The 26,718-nt window shown below is 37.2% G+C and overlaps 3 protein-coding genes and 1 pseudogene across 16 annotated transcripts; 1 reads left to right on the forward strand and 3 right to left on the reverse strand.

Annotated features, from left to right (window-relative positions):
* Positions 1-410: 410 nt before the first annotated feature.
* On the forward strand, positions 411-13,732 carry LOC109091478 (arginine-glutamic acid dipeptide repeats protein-like). Its single transcript, XM_042758646.1, has 17 exons — positions 411-711; positions 1,582-1,630; positions 1,893-2,017; positions 2,170-2,269; positions 2,550-2,648; positions 2,799-2,879; positions 3,334-3,487; positions 3,633-3,725; positions 5,051-5,247; positions 5,870-6,071; positions 6,165-6,274; positions 6,594-7,741; positions 8,032-8,278; positions 8,829-9,519; positions 9,589-9,729; positions 10,824-11,001; positions 11,239-13,732. Exons 1-17 carry the CDS (start codon positions 686-688, stop codon positions 11,270-11,272), a joined length of 3,675 nt encoding a protein of 1,224 aa, XP_042614580.1. The 5' UTR covers positions 411-685; the 3' UTR covers positions 11,273-13,732.
* On the reverse strand, positions 13,509-17,261 carry LOC109091472 (annotated as a pseudogene).
* A 705-nt stretch (positions 17,262-17,966) lies between these two features.
* Positions 17,967-19,980, reverse strand: LOC109091479 (RING finger protein 223-like). Of its 2 annotated transcripts, none has more exons than XM_042758628.1 (2): positions 19,842-19,980; positions 17,967-19,002 (listed from the first exon to the last, which is right to left on the reverse strand). In XM_042758628.1, exon 2 carries the CDS (start codon positions 18,976-18,978, stop codon positions 18,292-18,294), a length of 687 nt encoding a protein of 228 aa, XP_042614562.1. In that variant the 5' UTR covers positions 18,979-19,002; positions 19,842-19,980; the 3' UTR covers positions 17,967-18,291. The 2 variants fall into 2 exon arrangements, with proteins under 2 accessions (XP_042614562.1, XP_042614563.1); XM_042758629.1 differs by having other exon boundaries at positions 19,834-19,971.
* A 97-nt stretch (positions 19,981-20,077) lies between these two features.
* On the reverse strand, positions 20,078-26,352 carry LOC109091483 (uncharacterized protein C1orf159-like). 13 transcript variants are annotated; one of them, XR_006160281.1, is made up of 12 exons: positions 26,277-26,352; positions 25,688-25,767; positions 25,438-25,522; positions 25,163-25,249; positions 24,373-24,414; positions 24,123-24,257; positions 23,898-23,926; positions 23,749-23,779; positions 23,505-23,593; positions 22,631-23,417; positions 22,440-22,465; positions 21,585-22,069 (listed from the first exon to the last, which is right to left on the reverse strand). XR_006160281.1 is itself a non-coding variant. In XM_042758636.1 (10 exons), exons 2-10 carry the CDS (start codon positions 25,748-25,750, stop codon positions 20,127-20,129), a joined length of 606 nt encoding a protein of 201 aa, XP_042614570.1. In that variant the 5' UTR covers positions 25,751-25,767; positions 26,277-26,352; the 3' UTR covers positions 20,078-20,126. The 13 variants fall into 13 exon arrangements, 9 of the variants coding, with proteins under 9 accessions (XP_042614570.1, XP_042614567.1, XP_042614568.1 ...); XR_006160283.1 differs by lacking the exon at positions 22,440-22,465 and having other exon boundaries at positions 22,631-22,710; XR_006160282.1 differs by having other exon boundaries at positions 21,585-22,465; positions 22,631-22,710.
* Positions 26,353-26,718: the final 366 nt, after the last annotated feature.

The following is a 26,718-nucleotide window of genomic DNA, read 5'->3' on the forward strand; positions in this document are numbered from 1 at the left end:
TACTGACTTTTAATAACCATTAATACACAGCAAATTAGGATGTGGTTAATATAAAATGTGGTTAATAATTGGTCCCCAAACAAGTGAAAAAAAAATAAAAAATAGGGGACAAAAAAACCATCCAGGTAAATAATAATAATAAAAACAACAATAAGTATTATTATTATTATTTAATAGAAATATGAAACTGAAACTTTAACAGTAAAGCTGTAGAGATGTATGAAGCCATCTAAGAAGACACGGCTGTATTTATATCCTACAACCCCCACACTGACTATAACAAGTCGAGATTGTTATTGTTCATTGAATTCGTGCATGGTGCCTTTTTATCAAAGATGTAAAGGAATGCCATCAAGACTAGGGTGGTTAAATATATTGAGACATCCATATTCGTATGTGATTATTGACACGGGAGAATGTCCAAACACATCTCCCTGAAGCTGATCTCCACAGACAGCGGACACGGAGATGATCCCATTAGCGCTGGCTGCAGCGGCACATGCTCAGTTATGCTTGTTGAAGGGGATCTCAGTAGGCTGTGCGTGAACACTGAGGTCATCGCCAGCGCTGAGGAAAAAATACTCAGCGCAGCCTCCATTTTGAGTAGTATGCAATAGAGGAAATCATAGTTTTGAGCCGCCGTCGCCGCAAACAAACTGTAAACACTAGCGAAACAGCCTCTGCCATGGACGACCTGTTCAGTCCGCGAAGGTTTGTTGCTTCTTTTTATTACAGATGCATGCTTTAGCGCGCGCCAGCGCTTTTTGCGACATCGCGAACACTTTTGCATTCTAGTGCAAACCGAGATGATTTTGAACTTGACAGCTCGTCTCGCTCGGCCACACACACGCAAAGGCCAGCTAGGAGCCTGACGAGATAAAATGGGGCAGATGTTGTGCAGATAACGTTACTGTTGCTGACTGCTAAGTATGTAATGCATGTTGAACGCGGTGCTTCTCTTGCTAATTAGTTTTGTTCGTCTGTTCTGTACATTAAACATTTGTGCAGGAAATTGTTTTTAGCATAACACTTTCTTTTGCGCTTAATGATTAGATAGCGTACGGCGTTTGTAAGTGCAATGTACTGATTTTGATTTGCACTGTGTTTGATTCTGCACACAGCAATGTAATAATTTATGTGTAAATATATGAACTGGACGTCCAAGCCCCAGTTTATATAACCCTTGGAGGGAACGGAGCAGTCGGACGTTGATTGGCTGGATATGTAATGTAGGCGGGATTTGGATTGATCCTCACGACTGCTGATAGGCAAATCACATTTTATGATTAACACTGAAAGGAGGCGATTTAAAAGGGTGGAAAACAGAGACATGAAACGGCTCACGTGATATTGACTTAAGTTTTTTAACTTATAGTATATTTCTATGTATTTCTGCTATAGTATATTATAGTACATTTCTGTTAAATATGGTGTTTGTATTCATGTATTGTTTATTACAGGCGTACTTTTGTTGTATTTACCTGTGGAATATTGGCATCAGTCTTAAAATTTTAATGTACTGGTCGATTAATGCACTTGCACAGCCATATTTCAACTAATAAATAATATTTTGTTTTTCAGGCAGCTGAACAGCACACAAGGAGAGATTAGAGTGGGACCAAGTCATCAGGTAACATGATTACAAACAGTTACAAAGTCATGTAGATATGCAGTGCATTAAAGACGTTGTCAGTAATTTTTGATAATTAAAAAAAAAGTTTTATTGATAAAAGTGAAGTGGCAGTAAGAGCACTGAAAGTTCACAACCACTGGTAGTAGTGGGACAAATTTAAATGTTAACAAAACATATTTACTGAGTGTACCTTTAAAGATTCTTAAATTAATTTTGTTGTCCTCTGTTTTATTTTTGACCGTTATATTAACATATGCAGGCCAAGCTACCTGAATTACAGCTACCACCTGCTCATGGAACAGAGTGCCTCACAGAAAATGAGGAGCTGGTGTGGGCACCTGGCGTCAATGACTGTGACCTTCTCATGTACCTACGGGCTGCCAGGTAATGGTTGCTTGGCTGGATGCCAGGTCCAATTCACTGTATTACATCTTCATAATCGCTTTAAAGGTATGTCTAAAAAGTGATCTGAGGTGGATGGTGTATGATTCTACATAACCTTCTGCATTTTTATACTGTGTTCTCTGAATAAACAGGAGCATGGCAGCGTTTGCAGGGATGTGTGATGGAGGTTCAACAGAGGATGGTTGTCTTGCAGCTTCACGGGATGATACCACATTAAATGCTTTAAATACGGTAAGAGCTTATCATTTAGTGCTTGTGCCATGTTTTGTCATAAAACAAATTTTGATCATTAATTCCTTTGAATTCAAATGAGTTCAATTTGTTGTAGCATTTTTCAGAAATTATTGTAAGTATAATTGAATATCGATTGTAATTTATGATCTTTGATGTATTGCATTGAAGGCACTGACAATATAAACTTTCCAAAAAATTTTTTTTTTTACTTTTTACCTTAACTGTAACTATTTGCTGTGCAACTAGGTTATGTAATGTTATTTTGTTTCGTGCACAGCTCCATGAAAGCCAGTATGATGCAGCCAAAGCCCTGCAGTGTCTGGTGAAGAAACCTGTTCCAAAACTCATTGAGAAATGCTGGTCAGAAGATGAAGTGGTGAGAAACTGATTCTAACTGTATTTTTCACTTCTATCTTGACATTTTTCACTGATACAGCCTGGTAATTTATAGTGGAATGTAAAAGTGTGATGCTAGAACTTTTCAAAAAGTTAAGATTTCTCAATCTGTTAACATGTTCATTTACAGAAACGGTTTATCAAAGGTCTCAGACAGTATGGCAAAAACTTCTTTAAGATCCGTAAGGAGCTGCTGCCTAGTAAGAAAACGGTATGGAAACCTGCCATTGAAACCTAATTATAAGTGAAAGTGGAAGTGAAGTGACGTGTGGCCAAGTATGGTGTCCCATAGTCGGAATTTGTGCTCTGCATTTAAGCCATCTAAGTGCACACACACGGCAGTGAGTAGTGAACACACACACACACACACACACACACACACACACACACACACACACACACACACACACACACCCCCGGAGCAGTGGGCAGCCATTTTTGCTGTGGTGCCCGGGGAGCAGTTGGGGGTTCGGTACCTTGCTCAAGGGTCTCACCTCAGTCGTGGTACTGAGGGTGGAAGAGAGTACAATCCCTGCCGAACCCGCGACCTTTCGGGGTTACAAGTCCGACTCTCTAACCCTTTGGCCACGACTGCCCCCTTAAATGTGTGTTAGTTTCTGTCAAATTGGAGTCTTTTATTTTTTAAAACACATTTGTCATCTCAGGGTGAGCTAATCACATTCTACTACTACTGGAAGAAAACTCCTGAAGCCGTGGCATCACGACCTCATCGGCAGCAGAGAAGGCAGCCAGTGTCTCGCAAAGTGAAAACTCGCAACGCGACAGCTGCAGCCAATGCAACATCTCGCACTTCTTCCAGTAAGTGCAGCACTATGCACCATTTGTCTGTTCATTTATTGCAGACTCTCAAAACATGATAGCAAGTCTGATATAGTTATAATTTAAAGGAAGTAACCACAAGAAGTACATTTATTTTTTGTATTTTCTGTCTCCCTGTCTGTAGTGGAACTTAGTTCAGCAAGTGAAGATGACCTGGACAGTGAGGATAGTGAGCAGGGTGGCAAAGGTCAAGCCTGCAGTCACTGTCTAACCACTAGTAAGTGTTTCACCCTTCTCCAGTGGTGTATATAGCTTCTATATTGAGAAAGCTGTTTATACTTTATAATTTTTTGACCATATGCATGTGTCCATCAACCATCATGCTCTTCTGAAAGTGACTTTCTGCAGCACTTCGTTAGTCACCCTACACTGGATTCAACCTGCTTAGGTTTGCAGTTCTTGAAGTCAACTTGAGATACAAAATTGACCCTATTTCCGTAATGTACATTCCTGGGCTTGTGAAAATGTTTGTCCACTTTTCACATTCCAAACAATTCCTGATGGATATAATCAAGTCCTGTCTTCCTAAAGTAACAGCAGACTAATAGTACTAAACATGTTGCCGCTTGTCATTAAAGGGATAGTTCATCCAAAAATTCTAATTCTGTCATTATTTACTCATGTTCTCCCAAATCTGTATTAATTTTTTCTTGTGCTGAAGACAAAAGAAGATATTTTGAAGAATGTGGGTAACCAAAGAGTTGCTGGTCCCCATTGACTTTGATAGAAGGAAAAAAATACTATGGAAGTCACCGGGGACCAGCAACTCTTTGGTTACCCACATTCTTCAAAATAACTTTTATGTTCAACAGAAAAAAAGAAACTGACACAGGCTTAAAATAACCTGAGAGTGAGTAAATGATAACAGAATTTTCATTTTTGGTGAACTATCACTTTAATGTTAATAAAACAAAACACAAAGAGAAAAATCACTCACTGCTCTTGACTGAAGAACTTTAATACAGTTGCTTTAAGAAGAATCCATGTATAATTTATACAGTGAAGTAGTTTTAGTGTTTTATTTTTAGATTTGTTCATTCAGTTTCTTGAATGCTACTGCTCCCTGAAAAATAAAGCACTCTTTGTTTTATGTAAATCTGTAATGTGTATCTTTGTTTTGATTTTTTAAATAACAAATATAAAATAATGACAAAGATTTTTATCTATCTTTTACCTACTTTGGACTAAATATCTGCCATTCTTTTTTATTTTATATTTTTTCACCTTGTAAGGCTTTTGTTTTTTTTTTTTTTTTTTGTTGTTCTGAGAAATTTTTGTAAAAAAAATGTGAAAGAGTATGGGTAAAATCGTGATTCGTGATTTTCCTGGAAAAAAATCGAGATACGATTTTTTGCCCATATCGCCCACCCCTACTTTGAATGGTAGAATATGTTAAATTACAGAAGTAAAATAGTAAAAAAAAGAAGTAAAATCAATTAACTTTGACGTTAACCGTCATCCTTTTAACTCTTCTGACTTCTGTATATACTTTGAATTTGTATACTTCTTTTCTAATATGTCTCACACAAATGTTTCTTTCAGACTCCAAAGACTGGCATCATGGAGGGAGAGACAATGTCTTGCTGTGCTCTAGTTGCCACTCTCACTTCAGCAAGCATCGGCGCCTGCCACCTGTTCCTAAACCAGCAGATCCGCCCTACCTCTTCAAACCTGTCAAAGAAGAGGAAGAGGGAGTCAGACATGGGATGAAGACCCGTCGGAGCCGGGTGCCACCACATGTAGGTCTATCTTCCACATTAGTTGTGCTCAGGGTGATGTAAAGAGTAGTCTCGTGTAGCCAGACCTTCAGACTGATGGCTGAAGGTCTGGAATCCATGGCAGCTTTCACTGGCCAAGGCCCGCCCATTAGGCCGATTGACCGACATGTCAAAACAACCAATCATAGTTCATTTTGTTTCAGCGCCATGTTTCAGGGCGTGGAAATGTTGCCACAATAACAGACCAGTGTGTAAAACTCTTGTACATATTTTTAAGATTCTATGCTGCGAGTTTTAAATATTTCATGTACTTTTGAGAATCCAGCGTTTAGTAGATCCTGATAAGCGCTCGTCATCACAGTTGTAAACACGACGGCTTTCTTCTTTCGTGAGGGGGTTTGGTACCACGGTATCTTTGTTTTCTGGGCGGAGTGTTAAAAAGAATGCAAGACACACATGTCTCCCGGAAATCCTGTATAATTAAACCAATCTGATGATGACTTTGAAACTCCTGATGTGTTTCCACTTTTGTGTGCCATATGCATCAGACGTTTAGCCAGCATTCTGTGGGCATGACGTCTGAGGCTGAGACTTTGTAAAGAGTAGCTTGCTTAGTTTAGTCTTTCTGTGTCTCTACATGTAGATGTCATCTCTTCGAAGTGGGCGCAACAGACCAACTGGAAGTCCCGACAGGGGCATGTCTCCCACCCTCGAGGATATGCGATCTAATGGACAGTCCCCCAGAGCCGGTTCCACTGCGATGGCAACCAGGGCTTCTAGCTCTGATATCAAGAATGGAGTGGCTGGGAAGACTAACAAGGTAGTGATAAAAAGGAACCTACTCAGTTTAAAGTTCGCAAAAAGTACACCGCTGTGTGTTTATCTTTTCTGTGTTGTTTAACTTTTCATTTTAATTTTTTTTTCTTATTAAACTTTAGAAATAAAAGTAGAGGCATCTTTAGTAAAGGGTGTGAAAAGACCGAGAGAGTCAGCAGCTCCAGATGCTGATGAGCCTGAAAGGAAAAACATGAAACGATCCAAGAATCAGGTAAGGGAAACTGTTTTATTTTGTTAGTGTAGAATAAAGAATATATATTATATAATTATATATTATATAATAATGAATATTGAATACATACTGTACATTATAATGTTGAGATGATGTTCTCCATACACTTCTAGTGTATTTTATTTGTAATCTAGTGTAGTTTTTAGTTGATAGTTTAGTTGATTTTTTTTTTTTTTTTTTTACCGAAATAATACAGATTTGATATATTTACCATTTATTGGCTGTAGCTAATAATAATGTCTATACCATATAGCTCTGCCATAACGTCTAGCTGTTAAGCTGTGTTTCTCTTACCCAGGAGGGTCCTGATTCTCCATCAGAAGGTGAGGGTGAAGGCGAGAGCTCAGATAGCCGCAGTGCCAATGATGATGGCAGCAGTGACACTAAAGACATTGATCAGGACAACCGCAGCTCTTCCCCCAGCCTGGCCAGTCCCCTGCAGGCCAACGAAAGTGACTCGGACTCCCCAGCACCACCCCCTGCACCAGGCCCAACCCCACAAACCCAACCCCAGCAGTCTGCTGCGACACCCACAACACATGCCCCCTCTGAAACACCACCATCTCCTCAGCCCTCTTTGCCTGCATCCTCATCTGCCCCTTCACCTGGAGCTTCTACTGCCACCTCGAAGGCACCATCCGTAGAAGTTTCCCAGGAGGTCCCATCTCCAACCACTTTCAGAAGCGCTCCCAGGGGACCCGAAGCCCCCACCTCTTATTCAAACTCCTCATCTCAGCAGGTGCAGTGTCCAGGGCAGGGGCAGTCATTTCCTGTGCCGCTCCATTATCAGCACAATTCAGGACAGCTGCAGAATCCTTCATCTGGCGTGAATCAGCCATCAGGGTTTGCTTCCAGATCGCTCCACCTTCAAAGAGAGAGCCCTCTTCCTCCTCTTCCCCATACAGCAGCATCCCAAATCAAGCCCCCTCCAACCACTCCAATTCCACCTTCTCACAAGCTGCCCCCTCACCTTTCTGCACCTCCACCCCATTTCCTGCAGATCCACCCCAATTTGCCTCCACCTCCTGCTCTAAAGCCGCTTGCTTCCTTGCCCTCGCAGCACTTGCCTTGTTCCCAGCCTCCTCCGTTGCACATAATTCCACAGAATCAGCCCATTCAACCTTCCGTTCTGACCCAGCCACAGAGCCAGCAGGTCAAAGGTCATACCAGTGGTGCCCCTCCAACTGCAGCGAGTTCTCAACCATCGCTCCCACAAAATCGTCCTGCTCCTGAGTCCAGTGCTTCATTCCCTCTTTACACTTCTCCCGTCCCTGCCCATCAGCCCTCCACATCCTCCTCAGCAAGCACTCCTGTTGGACAGGCTCAAATCAAAGAGGAACCAATTGATGAGGAGGAAGAGTGCGAAAGCCCACCTCCGCCTCGCAGGAGTCCCTCTCCAGTACCAACAGTGGTTGACATACCCAGTCATGCAAGTCAGTCAGCAAGGTATGGCGATCACATTCGTCAATATTTGAAATTTTAAATATTTATTAAATGAAAAATATACAGATATATACGTTTTCCCAATGAAGTAGTCTATTTTTTATATTGCAAACAGATTTTGATAAAATGTATGTTAGATGTACTTATTTTTTTATCATTAAGGAAATTTAATTTCCTTTTGAAAACATTTCAAAATGCCATTCACTAAGATGCAACATTTATTATGATAACTGTGCATACATAGAACATATTCAGTATACTGTACATAGTAAATTCTGTTTTGTCAATTGCAGATTCATCAAACACCTCAGCCGAGGTTACAACTCCTGCTCTCGCACAGACCTGTATTTCACCCCATTGGCCTCCTCAAAATTGGCCAAAAAACGAGAGGAAGCTGCTGAAAGATCCAGAAGAGAAGCAGAGCTGAGCGCTCGACAAGGACGGGAAAGAGATAGAGAAAGAGAAAGAGAGCGTGAGAGGGAGAGAGAAAGAGAAAGAGAGCGGGAGCGAGAAAGGGAGAGAGACTCTGATAAAGCCTCTGTAAGTTTATGTGGTGTTTACTTTTTGAACAAATTTCACCCTTTAAAAAAAGGAAACTATGGTTTACTTAAACTATTTCTAGCTAGTTTTTTTTTTTTTTTTACATTGTTATGGCAGTTTCCCCTCAAAGTCTTCTTACTGTAATGTGAAAAATGTCATGCCAAAAGTACTGTAATGCAAAAAAAATATATATATATATAAAGTATTTATACATAAAGTATTTGTTTTACTATCTTTAAGTTAATGTTTTTTTTTTATTAATCTGTGAATTTAATTTGAATTTAAATATAAATAAAAGAATGAATGTAATATTAATTAAGAAAACTGAACCACTTTTTGTGGTTTTGCTTTTGTGGTGAAATATGTCCCCAACATGCTTTTATGAGATTGATCCTTTTACAAAAATGCATTTAATATAGTTTGCCAGTCACAGATCTGCTTTCGCTTTAAAAGCACTTTTTACTAATTTTGATAAAGAATCTTGCTTTAAAGAAGGTTATAATATAAAACCTTTTTTGTTTTTTCATAAAACATTTTTGTCTTCACATAGCGTGCGTCAAGCTCATCCCACGATGGCCGAATAGGTGAACATCTGCTTGCTGCCCATGTGCAACCAGGCCGTCCTTCATTCGAACCTCCTCCCCCCACCACTGTGGCTGCAGTTCCACCATATCTCGGCCCTGACACTCCAGCCCTCCGCACGCTCAGCGAGTACGCCCGCCCCCACGTCATGTCGCCCACCAACCGCAACCATCCTTTCTTCATGCCGCTTGGGCCAGGTGAGCACCTGCTGGCTTATCACATGCCAGGGCTCTATGCAGCAGACCCAGCCCTTCGAGAGCGAGAGCTTCGTGAGCTTCGAGAGAGAGAGATCCGAGAAAGAATGAAGCCCGGATTTGAGGTGAAACCGCCAGAGCTTGAGAACCCACTTCATCCGTCGGCAAATCACATGGAGCATTTTGCCCGCCATGGTGCCCTGCCTCTGCCACATGTGGCTGGGCCTCACCCCTTTGCCCAGTTCCACCCAGCCATGGACCGCAGCGTAGCGGCACCCCCTCGGCCAGAAATCAGCTATGCTGAGCGTTTGACAGCTGAACGGCTCCATGCTGAAAGGATGGCCTCTGTTGCTGCTGGTGACCCTGTTGCAAGGCTACAGATGCTCAATGTTACACCACACCACCACCAACACTCACATATACACTCCCATCTTCATCTGCACCAACAGGACCTTCTCAACCAAGGTGAGAACTTATCTAGATCACATTTATTTCAAGAAAGTAAATGGAAATATCAATGTATTTGTCTTTCAGGCCAAGGGCCTCATCCTCTGGGGGACCCATTGGCTGCTGGCCCTCCTCTGGCACGATTCCCCTACCCACCTGGTGCCATCTCCAACCCCCTACTCAGTGAGTTACCCCATGAGCATGAAATGCTCCGCCACCCTCTGTTTGGTGAGTCACCAAATAGACTCCCCATTTTACTTTTAGGATAAATGAAAGTTCAGAGTTATTTCTGAATGATTAACATTTCCCACTCATATATAGCCAGGCCCAAACGTAACCCGTATCCACTGCTGAGTAGAACTAAAACACCCTCCCCTTTGATTAGCCATATCTCCATTACTTGCATGCGTCTTTATTAATTATTAAGCTTTCAGCAGCCAATAAGAATGAAGTACTCTCAGCTCCTTTTAACACATTTCACCATGTTTAAATCCATTCTGTGGAAATAATATGTAAGATTAAGATTTAATGTATTTATTATATTTACATTTTAGTCAGTTAGATGTTTTTAAAAGTCTCTTAAGATCAACAAGCTGCATTTATTTGATCAAAGATTTTTTTTTATTTGAAATAATTGTTTTCTATTCTAATGTATTTTAAAATGTCATTTATTTCTGTGATGGTGAAGCTGAATTTTCAGCAGCCATTACTCCATTACTCCAGAGTCACATTATTCTTCAGAAATCATCCCAATATGCTTATATGGTACTCAAGAAATATTTCTCATCATTATCACTGTTGACAACAGTGCATCTCAATATTTTTGTGTTAACTATGGTACATTTGTTCCAGGATTCTTTCATGAATAGAAACTTCAAAAGAGCAGCATTTATTTGAAATTTAAATCTTGTGTAATATCATAAATGTTTTACTGTTACTGTTTTATTTAAGTAATAAAAAAAAAAAAAACTGACCCCAAAATTTTGAACTGTATGCTATACTGTATATAATTTAATGTTGATACAAACATTGACTATCCCCCTCTAAATCAGTTTAAAAAGTGTCTGTTGATTCTGTCTGGGCCAGTCTTTTGCTGCTGATAATAATCAGTTGTGACTTTCATTATTCAAAGAGCCAAAATGGTTGAAATGTACATCCCTAATGTAATGCAGTAATGTTTATAAACCTGTTGTTGCTTTATTGTTACTTCACAAGACCATCCAGCATCTACATAAACATTACAGTCCCACAGTAGGAAATAGTTCTCAACTGTTTGAAGGAAAAGTAACCAAAGTAAGATATCTTTGACTTTCTTGTAATAGGAACACCATTCCCCAGAGAGTTACCAGGACCCCTGGCTCCGATGTCAGCTGCGCATCAGTTGCAGGCAATGCAGGCACAGTCAGCAGAGCTGCAGAGGCTGGCACTGGAGCAGCAGTGGCTGCATGGACATGCACACTTACATAGTGCTCCTCTCCCCAGCCAAGAAGACTACTACAGGTGAACCACATTAACATTCTGTTCTAGAGTGCATGAGTAAATAAGCCTATAGCAAGATGTTTTGATGGAAGATTCCAAACATTTTTTTTTCTTTGAAGTAGTGTGCCCATAAAGCAGATAAGCTGTGTTTACTGTGAAATTTGTCACTCCACAGTACACTGAACGTTTTTTTATTTTTATTAGCTGTTTACTTGGATGCTTAAGTGACAACATTTTGTTCTGTTGTCTCTTTGACAGCCGTCTGAGGAAAGAGGGAGACAAGCAGTCCTGAAATGAACAAATCCTCCACTGTGGATTACAGAATGATTCTGTGTTCAGGGTATCGGGCCTTTTATTTCAGAAAACCCAGCGTGGGTTTATCCCTGTTTTGGCACTTAGAAACATTTGACCGACTCCTTTGTGCTGTATGAAATAACTACCCTTTTGGAGCACAGTGAATTTGCTTTCCTTGCATGAACACTATTTAGAAATTTCTGTAACTTAGAAGTTTCTGTAAGAAATTAAATTCCCACATAATGTTGTTATTGTGCTAAAAGCACAGTATTGTAGATTTACTAAGTATTTGAAAAGTGCTGTCCAATATCCAGAGTTTATCACAGTTTAGTTTCAAAGTTTACTGAAACATTCGTTTTAAGATTGTAAATATATGTTTGAAATAATATATTAACTGTTGAAATGTAAAAGTTGCAATGATAGATTTGGATACAAAAACTTCAGATGACCTGTGTGCAAGAAGTGCATGCTTTCCATTCTCTATCCTTCCCTTTCTCTATCAGCCTCTTCATCTATACCTCAGTGTGCTCATCAATATACAGTAAAGCCTACCTGTAGTAAACTCCACAACACCTTATTTTTTTTTTGAGAAATTTCACTTTTTTTGATTTAATAATGTAGACCATAATGTAGACCAAATCTAGGCTGGTGTTGATCCTTCCCTGTCTGAAAACAGAGCTTATACAGCTCTGCAGAACAGCCACTTCACTGCCATGGACATATGATGGTGTGGAAGACTGATCAGGCCGACAGTGCCCTGCTTGCAGTGTTTTTCGCCATGCATAAGGACACAGTTTGATAGAGCAGGTCAGTTCCTGGGTCCTCCCTACTTGGCACAGAAGTTTAGGAAGTTAATTTATGGAGAGATACTGTACCTGCAGTTAGCAATAAAATGCATATGACATATTTAATGGTATCCTCAATACCAGCTTCAATTAAACAACCAGGCTACTGTTTAGTAAGTTACATTTTCATAGGCAGGCTTGTTGGGAAAGAGCACAGCATTCTCACAATAAGATGAAATTCATTATAAACACAATAGAGAGAGAAAGAGTAATTTTGTGATGGTTTAATGCAATACAAGTGTATTGTTGTGCACTACAATTAACTGTTAAAATAATAGAAATCATGAAATGTAGTGCCATTGTTTTGTATGTGTTGAAGCGGACAGTTGATGAGTGTTATGTTAATGCCGTTATTGTGGAACTTTGATGGGTCACTTTTTCCAAAACTGCCAAAAAGTCATTATTTTCTTTGAATTAGCACTAAACATTTGTACAAGCATTTTATAAAGTATATGGATATTTTTAATGGGAAATATATTCAAATTTGTAATATCCATGTCTTTATGTATATTTGTCTGTACATGCACAGTGTTGTTTGGTTGCAATTACCTTGTAGTTGGAAATTGTTTATAACTTCAAAACTGTCATTTCAATGACGAATGCATGATTACAAACAGCTTGAATCATGTTTACTCATCCCTTAACATGTCATATAAACAGTCAACTCGGATCTTTTAATTTTTTCATCAGTACATTTTCTTTTAGTAATAAATTAATTAGTTTTTTGTAAGCATAATTTCTTGAGGCTGTTTCATATACACTTAATACACTGACATCAGTCTTTGCTTATGTGTGATAGAAATATTTGACACTCAGCAGCAGTCATATTTGTCTGGCACTTTCTGATACCTCCATAACTTCCAACTATATTTTATGTACAAATTTATATTCTTCATGAAATGTGCTCAAATCTGTTTCTTCACTGAAAAACTATATGAACTTTTTTTTAAAGCTTTGGCCGCATGATGTTTTTGCATTTAATAGATACATCTAGAGAGATTATCATTGAAAATGTTTTCTGTATGTACACTGCAAAACAGTTTACTTGTTAGTTACATAAATATGTATAGCACAGCTTGAGTACTGAATATAACTGACGCAAAACTTACCAGTTGTCATTTCTGGTCTATATCAAGACAATATTTCAATTTTAAAGCAATATATGTCTTCTAACTGAACAAGTATTTGTACTGAAAAAAACAACTAATGTTTCCTCCTTTGCTTTGTATGCTTTTCTTTAACAAAATTGTCCTTTGATAAGTTATTTATTGATTGAACACCTATTTTGTAACATGAATATATTAAACATGAAAATATTAGACTGTTAGTAAATATGGAATACAATCTAATATGTGTATTTACTAAAGTGTTTGTTGTGAATTTGTGCAAAATTAACCCTTTTCCTGTACACTGGCCCCTTGTGAGAAATCCTCAGAAAGCTCTAATATTAGATTTTTATGGTTCATCCTTCTTTTATGTATCGCCGCAAGTACTGGATGGCAGAGATCGCACTCATGTTCGCCAGAAGAGCTGAAAAATAATAGAGGGAAAAACGATCATGTTAATTTTGTGTGCTCATATTATCTGAATAAATTGCCTAATTTAATATGTAACAGCCTGATCATTGTGTCTTATTTCAGAAATACACCATCCACATGGCGTTCTTACCTGCTTTCCACATGTCGTTAGATTGAGGGTTGCTTGACTTCAGTACCCAAGATGCAAAAGCAATGCAAACAACGCACATGTCTGCTTGCTTTAATGAAAAAATGAAGCTATCTCTATCTGTAAGCAGAATTTTGCAGTGTTAGACTTTACATTTTCATATCTATTTCATCTATTTGATCTCAAAAATGCCCTTAAGATTGTACCTGCGTTTGCAAAAGTTGCCCCAACACGTATCTGATGTTCTGTCATTTGTCCAAGGATCTGGTTCTCTAGGAAAAGTTCTGGAAGCTTTGGCTGAGCTATAGAAGTACTTGATGATGTTCTTGTTCTATTACCGTAGACTGTGTCAGCTGTCTTGGGAAAACCCCAAGAGGTGGCCATCTTATACCAGGTGCTTCCCATTAGAAGTTTTCTCCAGGTGCTTCTCCAGCTAGTGATAAAGCACAGGTTTTATGTTTCAGAAGGGCTTGTACACCTCATAACTCGGACTGGGGCATTCTCGTCTTCACAATCCGCCTGTATCACCTCTTCTACCTCTGGAAATTTTAGGTCTTTTATCACTGAATGAGAAGAGGAATAGATAGGTACCAATGTTTTCTCACTCTTTGTTGAAACTTGAACTGAAGGAAAGAGAAAATTCCCAACCTCAAAATCTGAGAAGTCATTATCATAAGTCTCAGCCACAGATAAGCTCTGTGGAAAAAGCAAAGTGTTACTTTCTGGGATCCAAGTCTGGTATTGCTCTGCTTTGGTGTCACTTCTCAAGATTTCGAAGAAAGACCGCAGACACTGATCGTCTAGAATATCAGAACGAAAAAATGTATTCATGTTGTTTAATTCTTTAGCTGTTAAAAATACATCCTGCATTTCTGCTTCTGTCTCTGAATACAAATATAGTGAGGGATCACTCTCAGGATACAGCTTCACCATCTTGTTTGATTCACTTGGCCAAGTTTCTTCTGAATCTATGTCAGACTCAAGAAAACATTGGGTTTGCTCTTTGCCTTCAAGGGGTTCAGGGCTAGGGTTTGCACTTGCATGAAGAAGTTGTAGAAACTCATCATCCAAATCAGAGTAAGCTGAGAATTCACAGCTCGATCGGTCTGGTTTAAAGTCATCCGAATGTGTGAAATAGTCTGAATCTGCTGCTTGATCTACCAGGTCATCTTCTAACTCCCTATCTGGAAGATGAGCATCAACAGCGACCACAGGGCTGCTTTCTTCTGGAATGATGCTTTCTGTCAGTAGAAACCTGTTATTGGCTTTTCTAAGTTGCAAAATATAATTTATTATCAGTTTTTCCATTTCGTCCCAAAAGGAGGAAATGGCAAATATGGGTCAAGTTGGACCTGAAGTCTTGGCACTGTTACTGGAGGATTGTGTCTCTTGGGACGATTCTTCTATTCTATTATAAGTGTGTCTAATGGGTTCTTGCTGTTCTGTTTTATCTCCTTCAGTATTTGAAGGAGCAGAGGGTTTAGAGGCACCCAGAATAAATCTGGGACTTCCCACCCTTGTGTCATTATTAAAGTGGCTTAAATTATCAGTTGAATGTTGACATTCACAGTTAATATCTACTACGGATTTGTCATATTTATCACACACAGCGCTTTCATGATCCCAGTACTGTGGCAAAGGGCCACTGAGATCTTTAAATATGGTCTGTGAATTTAGGGAGTTGGCAGGATTTCTTTCTAATTTAGCTTCTAGCATTTCTGACATGCTTTCCTTTTTTAGACTAATAGGACAGCTTGTTTTTCCCCATTCATCCTCAGATGATCCAGTGGGCGAAATAGATTTAACATCTTGGATATGAAGTACATTTTGAATATTAGGTGAGTCAGAAGAAAAATGTTCTTAGTCAAATTTGTCCTGCGTTGTTTGTCTCTCAGTAATTTCTTTATCTGGTTCTGTATTGTTCTTTCAGGAAGAGCAGTTCTCCATCACTCCGCTATTCTGTCTAAAGGTTAGATGGTTTTTTCCGGCTTTTTTTTTTTTGGACCGAGTTGGGATCCTTTACTCTCAGGCGGACCGGGCTGTCATTTACAGTCACAAACCAACGTTCCTTCTCTTTTTTGGCCAGTGGTGAACAGTCCGTCACCTCAGTTAACGTTTCTATGTCATCCTTTCTCTTTTCATGCTTTATATCTTCTACAGACATTTCAGAGACTGGCTTGGTTGTGGCTTGGCTTGATTTATTCTCACCATTCTCCTGATTCTCATAAATTCCTCTTAATTTCTCTAAGTTGAACTTCTCAGTCAGGTTGCTGTCTTGATTAGCTTTGTTGTGACATTCACATGTAGCCCCTGGTTCATTTGCTCCAGTATCGGACATCTGCTCAGCGGACCTGGTTTTCTGTGGCTCTGCGTTTGGGCTAGGATATTCAGTTAACTCTGAGTTCTCAGGTTTATGTTCTAATTTACATTCTCTTATTTGTTGTTGCTTTTGTCCTTCTACACTATCTTTTTCACAGAGTTGATCAGGGCTGGTCTGGCTGGAAAGAGAGGACACGTGGACAGAGGTGTTGTCATCGTCAGTGTCACTGAAGCCAGACTCGTCTAAGGCTGCAAGCTTGGCCTGCGGAACAGAACATTCCTCACTGTCTGTACAGAAACAGTCCCAGTCCTGCTCTGCTATCAGCACACTGTGGTCTAAGTCATCCATTGCAGTTGAGTTCAAAAAGGTTTTTTATGGCATCTGAAAAATAAATAAATAAATACAATTATACTTTCTTCTTTTTTTTACCAAAATATATACAATACCATTCAGAAGTTTGGGGTCAGAATTAAATGTAAAGCATCCTTGTTGAATTAAAGTATTCTTTCAAAAAAAAAAAAAAAAAAAAAAAAAAAAAAAAGCTCACTGACCCCAAACTTTTAAATAGTAAAGTGTTTTATTCAGCTGATCAGTATCAATTTAGACGTGTCTCTTGATGGCGGGAATGACGATCCTGACGAGAAACGGTCTTATCTTATCTAGCTTGTGGGGCGTTTTCTTACAAACACACGTGGATGTGCATTTAGCATACAAGAAATGCATTCATCTATGCTCAATTTTATTTATTTTTTCCCAGGAGCATCAAAACTGTTCTGAAATTATTATTTGATCCAGCCATTGTCTTAATACACAAACTGAGTGTTGTTTAGTTCTTTAATATTAATGATACCCTGTGCATGATGTCCTTTTCTATTGCGTACATGGTTAAGTGGTTCATTTTGATACAGCAGCACTAGTACACACAGCATAGGCCAATGGAAAATATTTCCAACCCAAAAACTCCTCTTAGGAGTTCCACAAAGTTCTAGCTCCACAGACTTTGCATAGTTTCCATTAAATATCTTTTCAACATCTCATCTCTAATATATTTTTCCTACCTTTAGTTGTCAGTTATGCTTTCAAAACACTTCAGTGTTGATCTGACGCTGACATGGCAAAACCCCACTGCCCTAGCGATGGGAGAGAGGGGCCCTGCGTCCAGGTCTGTTATAAATAGAGATATGTGTCTGATCACATGGATTGTGTGTGTGTGTGTGTGTGTGTGTCCTGCATTCTCAGAGAGCCATTCCATTTCACATTTATAAATAGGGTTTCTCTGGGGAGATGGTACGAATCTGTCACTGATCAGCTAAGCTGCTATTCAGTAAAGGGTTAAATCCTTAAACAACATGCTGGATGGTAAATCCTTCGCTTTTATGGTTTAAAGGAAGTGATAGAATCAATAGCCTCTTATCTGTGGTAATAAAAGTCTGACTGTTATATAGTGTCATGAAGTATTACTGTAAATATAACAAGAATATTTCTAGAATTTTATAATTTTTTAAAAGATATGTTTACCAAAAACAACTGAAAAACAGGCAATAATTAATCTGCAATAAAAATAAGTTCATTTAGTAGTGAAAATATACCTAAATAGTTATAGTGTGAAACATTTAATAAAAAGAAATGCATTTGAGTAAAAAAGTTTTATATTTTACAAAAGATACTTTCATAATACAATTATTTTAAAAACTCATTAGTTAATATACATGCTTGATTAATAATAATAATAATAATTTTGCAAATAAGAATACAGCATACAATAATTATAAATTGCAGGCGTATCATTTTACAGAATGTGCAAATAGCATTTAAGGGGTTCCAGCCAAAGCAATCAATTAAAAAGTGTCAGTTATAAAAACTGTTTTACCCTAGTGTTTATTTTGTTCATCTGTTTTAGACACAGAGAAGAATTTTAAATATTTACAGTGGCATTTAGAAAGTATGTGATATGGCAATGAAAGTTCATGCAAATGACAAAACAAATATTGAGTTTAAAGGAGAAAGCAGAACTTTAACCAATACTGGTTTCCTGTGATGTGAAGCTGTAAAGGTTGTGGCTACGTTTTCAGCTTATCAGACATGTTTTCAGACTGATGCCAATCCAACCTGGATGTCATTTGCAATTCATGAACTTCAAACTGTTTCTGGGTTTGAATAAAAACTTGTTGTGTCCACCTGTGTGTCTTATGTACCCACTGTAGGTCTGGAATCAGTGAGCGTAGCTGGAAGACCTGGTGATTCTCCGAAGCATTCTGACATGGAGCTTGAGAAGATAGAGCACTGGAGAGGCCACAGTATAATGAAGAAGACAACAAGAAGCACTATGATGAAGACCACAAGCCTCTTCCAGTTCCCATAAAAGCCCAAGAATTGCAGCAGCCTGTGTCCACAACCCTCTCTTGTCTCCTCTCTCGTAGGTGTCTCCTCTGATTTATGCTCGCCAATGTCAATGCAGATGCAGTTGGGGATCATTGGGTTTGAGTAGCACAGCCTCTTTCCATCTAGGAAAACATTCTCCAGTTGTTGCTGGTCGCCAGGAAGTTGGCCCAAAACTTCCTGGCTAGTGGCTAGTTCCGGTGTACCATGCTCAGGCACAGACGTTGGTTGCCGACAAAGAGGACATTTGATCTGGGTACCTTCCTGCTCTGGTGAAATAGCCACAAAGCGAGACAGACATTCCAGACAGAAGGTATGGGTACATTCGAGAAGCTTTGGTGTTTTGAAGGTGTTGTCGTACGCGCAAAAGCAGATTGAACACTCTGGACCGGCATCCCAGGCATTGTCCTGATCATCACCGGAGGCCACTTGTGCCATGTGTTGGTGCTGTATTGAATTGGTACGTGATGCTGTGGATACTTCTGGGTCCTCCATCCTGTTGTGTGATCAGAAGAAAATCTGAAAGGCAAAATTAATCCTTCAAGTTATTCAATGGCACAATGTGTTAAAGTATGGCAATATATGATGAAAAAAACTCAAACTATATGACTGATGCACTGCTAAATATATATATAAAACTGAATTTAAAAAAAAATCTTAATGCTAAACTGTGATCTTTTTTTAATTGAATTCTTACCATGCTCTGTAACTGAATAAGCAGGAAAAGAGCAGGATCCCTTTTGAATTTTATAATCCTAAATGGTTAAATGGAAAGCTAGCAGTATCTGACATAGCAAATGACAACCACATGTAAATGTGGTTGCTATGGGCATCATTACTGCAGGGCTGTATTTGATATACATGGAGGTGATGCTGAGACAAAACATATGCAAATATCTAAAAAACAATAATGAAAGGAATATGTATTGCATACTGTTTCAGACAAAGACTGCCATGGTGCATATAATTTACAATTTAATTAGCATCACATATACTTGTATATGTACAATTTTACATTTATTGGACTGTGACTAGACAAGGGAACACATCTCCAATTTGGATTAAAGGATTTCTTCTCCATTAAAAATATGAAATGAAATTAACCTAATAATCACCCTAAGCTTGTTCAATCGCCCAACAAATGCTAATATTAACAGTTGCTAAATTTGCTGTTGTTTCATAGTAGCTCAACATGGTTGCTGATTAAACAAAACTCAACCGTTTTTATGTATTATATTTTAAAAATGTTATTATTATTATTTATTAATGTATTTTTGTTTATTTATTTTTTGTTTGTTGGGGCAGTGTAAACCGAAAAGATTACCAAAAAAAAAAAAAAAACAGGATTACCTTATTACCTTAAAAGTGGAAGACAATATTCTTCTTTTAATCTTGTAGATGCTTGCTTCTTCTTTGTGTAGATGGATTCAAATATGGCTGAAAAGTTCCCAAAACAAGTATTTCAGTGCCTGACTTTCTCCAGACCTGTCTGTCCTGGTCTTCCGGTAAAGTGTTACTGCCGTCACCTGCTCTTCAGAAGTTTGAATTATACTTTTAAACTGTGACTCAAGTAAGTTAAACCATAAATCATTACCTTGTTCTCCCTCTCTCTCTCTCTCTCTCTCTGATCCTCAGCCCCTCCTTCACACATTCACTGTCTGATACATGTACATGTGGCAATTATGGAAAAGCTGGAGGGGTGACAGAGAAGGAAGTAGGAACTGATTTTCTGATAGGATTAGGTTACACTTTGTCATTGAATACCTTAGTTGACATAAGAATGACAAAGCAAGGTTTAACAACTTTTAAAGCACATTCATTTCAAGCATTGTGAATTAAGATTTTAATAGTTTCAGCTGGAGAGACACTTAAACTGAATATTTTGTATCAGATATAAATGCGTTTGTTTTTAAAGTGGTAGTTTACCCCCAAAATGAAAATTCTGTCATTGTTTAAGCAGCCTAAAGTTGTTCCCAAATTGTACGAGTTTCTTTCTTCTGTTGAGCACAAAAGATGATATTTTTTGAGAATGATGGTAACCAAACAGCTGACGGTAGCCATTGACTTCCATAGTATGAGAAAAAAAAATCATTGGCTGCTGTCAGCTGTTTGGTTCTTTAAAATATCTTCTTTTGTGTTCAATAAAAGAAACAAACTCATAGAGGTTTGGAAAATCTTGTATAGCAAATGATCACATTAGTTTCTTTTTTGGGTAAACTATCCATTTAACATAAATAGAATCTTCTAAAAAAAAAAAAATTGTGTTGACAAACTACAACAGTCTGCATGTTTATTATTATTCATCTGGTTTCACAAAAACAATGCTTATGGGAAATGATAAGATAAGGTTTTGTTATTCACATTACACACGCATAATAAAACCGTAAGAAATTGGCCATAAATTCAAACCATTTTCAAAGTCACATGACTGTTGATTGAACATATAACCACTCTCTGTCTCACCTGGAGATAAGCAGCCAGGTATAAGGAAAATGGTCAGGCTGTGTTTACATGTGCAACAACAGTCAGTTTTTTTTTTTCACAAGTCTCACTGAGGGTGTATGTACAGTGACTAGTGTTTTTACAGTATAGTGTGCCAACCACTGTTGTGACTTCACTTGTGCTTTAAATAATCCCTTATAAATGTGTATATTTGCAATTGTATTAAATAGTGAGACATGATAAACTTCACATAGAGGACTGAGGTAATGGAAAGAGAGTCACGTTGTACTTGCTCAGTTTTGATCTACTATTGTCTTATAAGGAAGTGCTTATAATATTATAGGTAAATGGGATCAAAGTCCCTCCATCTGTTTACCAAAGACTGACGCAAACTGGTGACTGGTGACATTCACAGGAGTGGTTTCCTGAGCACAAAGGTAGTTAAGTTTGATTCTGTGAAATTGTTTTTGACAAAAGTCCAACCTAATATTTTGCCATTTTAATAAATATTCTACAGATGATAACGTGATGATAGCACTTGCCGGCAATTGAAATGCTAAAGAGTTTTACAACAACCACTCCCAAAAACTTTTACATTAGATTTTATGATAGTTTTTTTTTTTTTTTTTTTTTTTTTTAAATACAAGTTAGTGGTTTCCCATAAATCAAAATATCTTTTATTTCTGTAAACAATAAAATCTTTATCAAATATGATTCAATATATAATTAATACTCCATCAGGACATAATCAACATCCATCTAAACATAATTCATATACAAAATGTATTGACATGCTTTCCAGTTGCTGCACAACAGCCAATAAAATGACATGAGAAATAAGTTGAATTTAAATCAGTATCACAGATGTATCCCCACAAAACCACACAATTTACCTCCACCTTAAGTAAACAATCCTTTTGATTAATCCAGCATACTAAAGATTTTAAACTCTACAATACAATGTTCAAATAAATACCATTCCTAAAATAAAATAGAAAAGGTGTAGAAAAACCATAATTATCCTTTAAATAAACAGAACCATTATTACAAATGAGAAAACCTAAAAACTACACCGAAAATCATCAATATATATAGGCATAGGGGATGATACGGCATTTTAAAGGCCTCTATTTGCAATAAACACCTACAAAATAAAGTAAAACAAAGGTAAGTGACTTCTCCGGTCCTTTTATAGAAATACCAGTGTATTACTCTTTTTATAACACTACAGTGATATCAAGCATTTTTTTTTGTCCAACCAAGAAACAAGATAAATTTACTAAAGTTCTTTCATAATTTTACATTCAAATTTTGTATAAAATCAAAAATGGTAACTATAGGACTTCATTCATTAGCACAATCACTTAATGGCACTTTGTCTTATACAATGGAAAGTCTGGATAAAAAGCTCTGTGTTTGGCAACAGTTTTTCACAACTTTGCTTATATATTGTGTAATATTATAGCAAGCTGGCAACTTTAAGGTCTAACAAATTTGAATTTATCATTATTTACCTGGGAAAAAACTTTTCTAGCAGCTCCTGAAACAAACATAATCAAAATGCATCAAGAATGGAATACATTTTAAATTGAGTTTTAGAGCATGGAATTACAACAACCAATGTATTCACAATAGTTATGGCTCTCACACTGAGAGTTGTGTGAAATTATTCCAAAGGATCCTGAAGGGAAAAGACAACAGATACCTTGGTCTCTGGAATTTCTAACACAAAAAGAGCAGCACTGAGGATGTAGTAGACTCTACTCATGATGAGATTAGTTACTCCTGTGGGTTAGATGGAGTCAGTATGGATCTGAAGACCATTATGTTTATGTTCTAAAATGCCACAACTGGAGGTAAGCTGTTTTCTGTTAAATCTAACATGTAATTTTATATATTTAAATAAGAACTTAGGGTGGGAGTATTTTCAATACTCATACAGGGTATTTTCCAGCATATGTATATGGCATTAATAAGTGCTAACGGAATTTGTGGAGATGGTACAGGATTCATAGAAAATATATTATTTGTGTATACAGGTACAAAACATTGATTTCAACCGAATGGTAAATATGCTAATGTATTTTTTATTTTTTTTTAACTTGACGAGGTTGGAGGAGTTGGTAGTGTGCAAATATTAATAACTCCGGAAGTCTTGTTTTGGATCCTAGTTACAATGTCACAAGATTCAAAAGTACAATATCACACAAAAATACTGCTAATAAATATACATTACAAAATTCTTTCAAAAACAACTTACTAGACTTAATTATAGCTTAACAATCAAAAATACTCTAGTAGTGCAACACCTGGTCTCTTAAAAAAAAAAAAAAGGAACAATGTATTGTGTGAAAAATATATAAATAGAAATAAATAATTTGCTTTAGTAAAAAAAAAAAAAAAAAGAGAATTAAAAAAGATAAATCCTACATCAAGACATGTCACTTCTTCATGTAGCCAACAAAGGAAAAGTTTCACCAAAAAAGTAAATCCTATAAGAAAACAGTGCTTTAGGACAGACCCATGTTTTAAAAAGGTGCTCACAGCTGGCCCTTGAAGGCTGGTCACACATTGTATACCTTGGTTACTGCCCCTGTTGACATAGTAGCACTGCTGGATGCTGAAGTTGCTGATGGCCTCTCCCTCCTAACATATCTTGGCTTGCGGACTGTAGATGATTTAACAAATATATATATATATATATATATATATATATATATATATATATATATATATATATATATATATATATATATATTCCCAATAGATGTTTTGAAATTTTGCACAGTTGAAATTAGATGAAGTAGTTCAAATTTCTCCTACCTGAAGATGTAGTTTCTGGAATCATGACAGCCTTGGAGGGAAAATGAACAAGTTAGTACTTTGGTATCCACACAATGCTGTGTTTGTTCACAAAACAAACAAAATATTTGGACAAAAACAAAAATGGAAATTGATTATAGATATCTTACCGTCTCACTTGGTTGGAATATAAAAGCTGCTGAAAGAAAATTACACAATTTTACAACCCCCTAAAAACTCATCTTAAATAAAAACACCACAAATAATAATAACAACAACAATTTATATATACATACATTCATACATAAAATATTCAACACAGTTGGGTAAACAAAGTCAACCAAAACTTTTACTGATTTACATATTTAAGGCTTTTAAGACTTTTTTTTTTTTACCCTTGTTGCGCCTGTAGAAGACACCAGGGAGGCGGTTGGAACGCTTAAGGTAAAAGAAAGATGCAACCGAAAGGATGAGACCCAGGCTGATCAGTAGAGTTCCTAGAAGGACAGAAGCTGCTACACCTGGACCACCTGCCATTACAGACACAATGAACAAAAGATGAGATTATGGAGTGCAAATCAATCTAGAAAAAAATGGTTTTAATGGTGCCCACATAACTATCATTAAACAATGGTAGTAACTTACCAATCACTGAGATTAAAGGTATTAGAAAATGACTACTCCTTGCTAGAGGGAGAATTGAAAACAAAATATAAAATTAATAAAAAGATTTTAAAAAAATTTAATAAATCATAAGGGACCCATGTAGTGTTGCAAAGAATAATTCACCAAAAAATTAAAATTTGCTGAAAATTTACTTACTGAAAATAACTCTTCCTCCAGTAAAAAAAGCCCATTCCGTTTTCCTCTCATATCAATATCCACCAACATATTTGTTTAGAACTGTGCGTAACTATGCATATTTCTCTTCTGATTCAGAGGAGGTGACTTTTAGAAAGCAATATTATGGATTATGGAGTAGCATTTTAGCCAGAAGCAACTGTTTGCAAAATGTCTTGATAAATCTGTTTATTACAAACATGCAGCTTTTTGCTTCACGCAATGTTAATTGCAGGCCTGGAGTGTTGTGGATTGCTTGTGGATTATTGTGATGTTTTCATCAGCTGTTTTTATCAACTCATTTACTGCAGAAGATCCAATGGTGAGCAAGTGATGTAATGCTAAATTTCTGCAAATCTGTTCCGATGAAGAAACAAACTCATTTACATCTTGAATGGCCTGTGGGTGAGTAAATTTTTGGCAATTTTTAATTTTATTGGTGATGACTCCCAAATTGTAGCTTAAACATTTCAATAAAGCATGATAGAGGAATGGTGCATGCATGTGCACAAAGTGTGTTTACTTATTAGAATACATTATAAGCAATCTTTTACCCTGTACAGATGTTCATTAATGACCATGTCACAGCACTTACTATTGTTAAGTAAAGATGAATTCCCCTGCTCTGTTGAATCGCAGGACACACAAAATGTTGTACTGTTCTCCTGAACTTGAAGGAGTCCTAGAGGAGGATTCAAGGTTACAAAATATATATCTATCACACCAAATGTCCATGTCAATTACATACAACATTTCACAGGAACAAAATGTGCCTTGAAAAATATGAATTTGCTCATGTTGTATTAAAAAGGCACATTTGTTTTCAGCTCTGTTTAAATTTTACTAAATGATATTATTTGAGAAGCATACCAGGATCACAGAGTGTAATATTCACACAGGTTTCATTCATTCTCTTTATTCTTTCACAGCAATCATTGGAGTTTTCTAGCAGCGCCTGAAACACATACATAAAATACATCAAGAATGGAATTGATCTTAAATTGAGTTTTAGAGCATGGAATTACAACAACCAATGTATTCACAATAGTTATGGCTCTCACACACTGAGAGTTGTGTGAAATTATTCCAAAGATTCCTGAAGAGAAAAGACAACAGATACCTTGGTCTCTGGGATTTCTAACACAAAAAGAGCAGCACTGAGGATGTAGTAGACTCTACTCATGATGAGATTAGTTACTCCTGTGGGTTGGATGGAGTCAATATGGATATGAAGACAAATATGTTTATGTTCTAAAATGCCAAAACAGGAGGCAAGCTGTTTTCTGTTAAATCTAACATGTCATTGTATATATTTAAATGAAAACGTAGGGAGGGGCAACATCAAGAATGAGCCATCAAGGTTTTCTGTGGACATTATATAAATCATCATCTCACGACTGGCCCCTTCCGAGACGTTTAATTCTACACAGATTATACAAATATTTTTTTTTTTTGTTCGGTGGGTGTATATTCTGTAAAGAAGCACAATTTAACACCAGTTATAAAGACACGCAGTATAAAAAAGCTACCCCGCCAAACAAGTTCTACAACAGTATATTTATTAAGCACCTGGCTAATTACTTTAGCTTGCTGTGTGGATAACTAGGATGTCATGATACAAAACAATCTATAAATAAAATAGAAGCCATGACTGTTTCGTTTGCCGACGAAATAATTCAGATTTTATGATAATAAACACGTGAACTCACCTGTGAAACACAAGTTCTAATGTGTCAGAAATCTGTTCGCAACGGCGCTTTACTTCCTGATTAACAAACTGCACTGCCAAAATACAAGTCTTTTACTATTGTAGCTTTGCTGTTATTAGATAGCGTTTATTATATCACCATTATTAGAACATTTTTATTATTAATTTTTTATGCGAATACCAGTAACTAATGTATGAAACAGATCTCAGATGTCAATATCGTTGTACGATTAGAGATTTTATTTCTCGTTGTGGCATTAAAAGCATTACAATAGTTTCTACTGAAAACATATAGGCGTATTATACAAATTAATAAATTAATGGACACGTGAGATGCAATATCAGAATGAGTTGCTTTCACTGATCTATATATGACTATATATATATATATATATATATTCTATATTATAGATCAGTGGTTGCTTTACATTTTCTAAGCGCTA

The sequence above is a fragment of the Cyprinus carpio genome, chromosome A6, assembly GCF_018340385.1.
Source record: "Cyprinus carpio isolate SPL01 chromosome A6, ASM1834038v1, whole genome shotgun sequence".
In the NCBI taxonomy this organism is placed as follows: Eukaryota; Metazoa; Chordata; class Actinopteri; order Cypriniformes; family Cyprinidae; genus Cyprinus; species Cyprinus carpio.